Raw genomic sequence first — 4,070 nt, forward strand, 5'->3', positions numbered from 1 at the left:
CCTCCTGTTTCACCTGGAAGTCCCGCACAGGTGCGGCCTCGGCCGCTGGAGATGCAGCTGCTGAAACCAGAGGACGTTACTTAGCAACGGAGGGTTGGTCAGCGCGAGAGCGGGTGAAACAAGAGCCCGATACTTTGGTTCCGATAGAAAGAAAATACGTTCCGACGGTTGTTTTAGCAGGTTGAAGAGTAATAAATGTACAGTATATGCCTCTCGATTAAAATTATATTTTTTATTGATTTCCCTGTTCATAATTTATTCCTTTTTTTTTTTTTTAGACTGCCACTACTTCAACTAACTTTAAGCTATTTCAACTGTTCGTTCAGGACTATGACTTTTATCCCGTTTGAAATATTTGACTTTATTAAATTGGTTCCCTCAGTGAAATAAGGCAGAGCTCTTCAAACTATTAAAAATCTTTGTGTGTGTGTTGTTGTTTTTTTAACTATGTCAGTATTTCTTCATGTGTAGCTTGTAGCTATTGTTTTGCTAGTTTTAGCTACTGTCTCTAAGCTTTTAGCGTGTAGCTTTCTTTTTTTTTTAGCTACTGTACAACAAATTTGAGCTTTTTGCTATTGTTTTGCCAACATCAGCTATTAGTAATTGTTTAGCCAGTCTTAGCTTTTAGCTTTTTTATAACCTTTAGTTTTTAGCAACTGATTTACTAAAATTAATTTTAGTTGCTGATTTGCTAATATGTTAATTTTTGCTGTTGTTTGATAGTTTTTAGCTACTGTTTAGTTAGTTTTGGTTACTGTTTCACTACTTTTAGCCAGTTTATCTGGCTTTATATTGAGCTTTTAGCTACTAGCCAGCCTTAGCTTGTAGCTACCATTTACCCAAATTGTAGCTTCTAGCAACAGTTTTTTTTTTATATAAACTTTATGTATTTATTTTCAGCAACTTCATTAAAAGAATTTACTTTTACTGCTGCTTTGCTCATTTTAATTTGTGCTCATTATTATTTTTGATGGCATTGGTTTTAGCTACTGTTTAGCCAGTTTTAGCTTATTATTTAGCCAAAATGTAGCTTTTAGCTACTGGATTTCCCGCCCCAAAATTTAACTTTTAGCAATTTGCTGAAATTAGCTTGCAGCTGTTTTATTCACTAGAAAAAGGACAAATATTGACTATTTTGTTTGTGTTGGCTACCCTTTTGCTATTTTTAGCTTTTGTTCTGATCTTTAACGATTCTGTTTTCAGCAGTGCAGCGCTCACTTCATTTTCACAGAAAATTACATTTCTCTTGTTTTAAATGTTTTAGTTTTACCTTGAATTCTTCTTTGAAGCAGATGAATCCCAACGCTCGTTGCATGTCCATAAAGTTTCATCCTAATCCAGGGGTCTGTAATTTGGAGCCACATCTTTCAAGCTTTGACCAAAACTAACATAAAACTGAATTTTATTGGCTATTGAACAACAACAATAACAAAAAGGACTCGTTTTAGCTGTTTTCCTGCCACTTCTTTTGCAAATATGTGAATACTGGAACTACTACAAGACGTAAAACATACTTTAGCTTTATGCTTTATTTCTACGTGGAATTATTTTTTTCCACAATTAAGAAAAATCACATACAGTAGTTCACAGGTTGTTTTATTTATTTATTTATTTATTTACACCACCACCACCTTTTTACAAGAATCTGGTCTTTTCATTTATCTTAAATTGTAAAAATATCAACAAATGTTAAAAAATCCTTAGATGTTTTTAGCTTTACAGTATCACCCGTACTGGCCACAAAAGCCCCTCCAACAAACTTGAAGTGGCCCATGGGCCATCAGTTGATACAGTTTGTTGCAGCTCTGTAGAAGGTGTAAAAATGGCTCTTTTGATGGCAAAGCTTGCAGACCCCTGTCAGTAACTGATCATCAGGTCACAGCCTCAAAGCTTAAATGTCCTGCATGAACAAAAACTTGCACTGAAATAATAAGAAAGTAAGGTAGCTGTGGTGGCCATCTTGATTTGGGCTAATCCAGTCAATGTTTTCTGAGAGTTTAAATTCATTCAGTGGTTCATTTTGCTAACAGACAGAGTTGATGCCAAAGTTTGAGGCTAAAATCTTGCACAGAGTCACATGTGTTGAGGATGACCCTCAGCTACTACCACCCCCAGGTTTGAGCTCAATATCTTCAAAACTGAATGAGTTAAAGCCAGTTTTGTGTTTGCTAGGGTTGATTAGCTGTGGCGGCCATCTTGAATTGGATTGACTCCAAAAGTTAATTAATTGTAGGTGTACATGCAGTGATAGAATCCTGAGAATTTCATTCAAATCCGTCCAGATATTTATGAGATATTTTGCTAACAGACACGCGTGATATGAGCTGTTTGCGCCTGCGTCTCTCCACTCATCCGGACATCCCAGCCTGACATGTGCACGTGAAAATACCACAGCCTGCAGGATGTGACACAAATAGGTGCAGTTTGGTTCAAATCGCGCACGCGGTCCGGAGAAGAAGGAAGATTCTGTAGCTCCGTGAGCATTTTTGGAGGGGAGGGGTTGTTGCACGGGCTCATGTGAGCGCACTCCCAGAGCGCGTGCAGCAACCTGTAGGACAGCAGGCTGTCTGAGTGTCGGATATGATTTAAAACAGCTCATCCCTGACAGGAGCATGAACCCAAACCCGACCTGAATCTGTTGGAGGCGCAAAATGGAGACGTTCACCATCCAGGACGTGCTCATGAACTCAACTGATCTCAACAAGATCTTGTGCAATTTCGGGATCAGGAATCTGTCGGAATGTGAGAGCGAAAAGAACCTGCCTGCCGAACCAAAAGGTACAGTTAAATCCTCAGATTTAATCCCAACACTCGGATTAATGCTTGCGCCATAATAAACGCTCGCTTTTGGGCATTTCTTTCTTTCTTGCGTCATTGCGCATTAGGCGCACGGCTCGGGTCCTCTCCGCGAGGCTTTAATGGCTGGCTCTGCACGGATAAGTGAGCAGCAACATACAGAAGGGGAAAACAAGTCCAGTTTTGTGATGATTTCCCCTGAAAACAAAAAAAGTGAAGATCCTGCAGAGATGCGCCCACAGGGCATCAGCTCGGATGGACCCGAGGCACAGATTACTAAAGATTAGAGGGATTAAAAACAAGTTGACAGAAATGTGTCATGAAAGTCATGTTGATTTGAGTTGTTACTTGATTTTGTGTTTTTAGTTATTTAATTCCTAAAAATATATAAATATGTGCGCATATAATTCCAGTTCAGTTATAACATGAGCTCAGACAAATCTGGTGCAAAACATTCACATACAAAGAGGTTTTAATTCTTTAATTCTAATTTCAATTAATGTAATTATTTATTGGACAAAGCCAGCAGACTGCTTTGACTCTCCAGTCACAGTCTCCCAATCTAAGCAAGCACATTGTGGAAATTCAGTTCAGTTTGTTTCTATAGCACCAAGTCACAACAGACGTGTCTCAGAGCACTGAACAGAAACATTCATATATGAAAACAATAATTTAACATTATTAATCTGAGGAGCAGACGGCTTTGAGTTTAACTCCATCACAGAGTCTCATCTTGAGCAAGCAAGAAGGCGACAGTGGAAAGGAAAAAACCCTCATGAGGAAGAAACCTATAGCAGAACCAGCTCAGGACAAGCGGTCATCTGCATATGGTCCAGGTGTAGTTTCTATGGTCCTGGTGTAGTTTCTATGGTCCTGGTGTAGTTTCTATGGTTCAGGTGAAGTTTTTATGGTCCAGGTGTAGTTTCTATGGTCCAGGTGTAGTTTCTATGGTCCAGGTGTAGTTTCTATGGTCCATGTGAAGTTTTTATGGTCCAGGTGTAGTTTTTATGGTCCAGGTGATGTTTTTATGGTCCAGGTGAAGTTTTTATGGTCCAGGTTGTTGTTTCTATGGTTCAGGTGTAGTTTCTATGGTCCATGTGTAATTTGTATGGTCCATGTGTAGTTTCTATGGTCCAGATGTTGTTTCTTTGGTCCATTTATAGTTTCTATGGTCCATTTATAGTTTCTATGGTCCAGTTGTAGTGTCTATGGTCCAGGTGAAGTTTATATGGTCCAGGTGAAGTTTATATGGTCCAGGTGTAGTGTCTATGGTC

General features: G+C 38.9%; 1 protein-coding gene across 1 annotated transcript in view; it reads left to right on the forward strand.

Annotated features, from left to right (window-relative positions):
- The first annotated feature begins 2,643 nt into the window (after window positions 1–2,643).
- cckar (cholecystokinin A receptor) overlaps window positions 2,644–4,070 on the forward strand; it is a 14,666-nt gene continuing 13,239 nt past the window's right edge. The window contains exon 1 of the mRNA XM_037676459.1: window positions 2,644–2,778. Within this exon, the coding sequence (XP_037532387.1) occupies window positions 2,652–2,778 (127 nt within the window). The 5' untranslated portion in view covers window positions 2,644–2,651. The remainder of the gene's footprint in view (window positions 2,779–4,070) is intronic.

This window comes from Nematolebias whitei, chromosome 1 (assembly GCF_014905685.2).
Source record: "Nematolebias whitei isolate Nwh7 chromosome 1, NemWhi1, whole genome shotgun sequence".
Classification (NCBI taxonomy): Eukaryota; Metazoa; Chordata; class Actinopteri; order Cyprinodontiformes; family Rivulidae; genus Nematolebias; species Nematolebias whitei.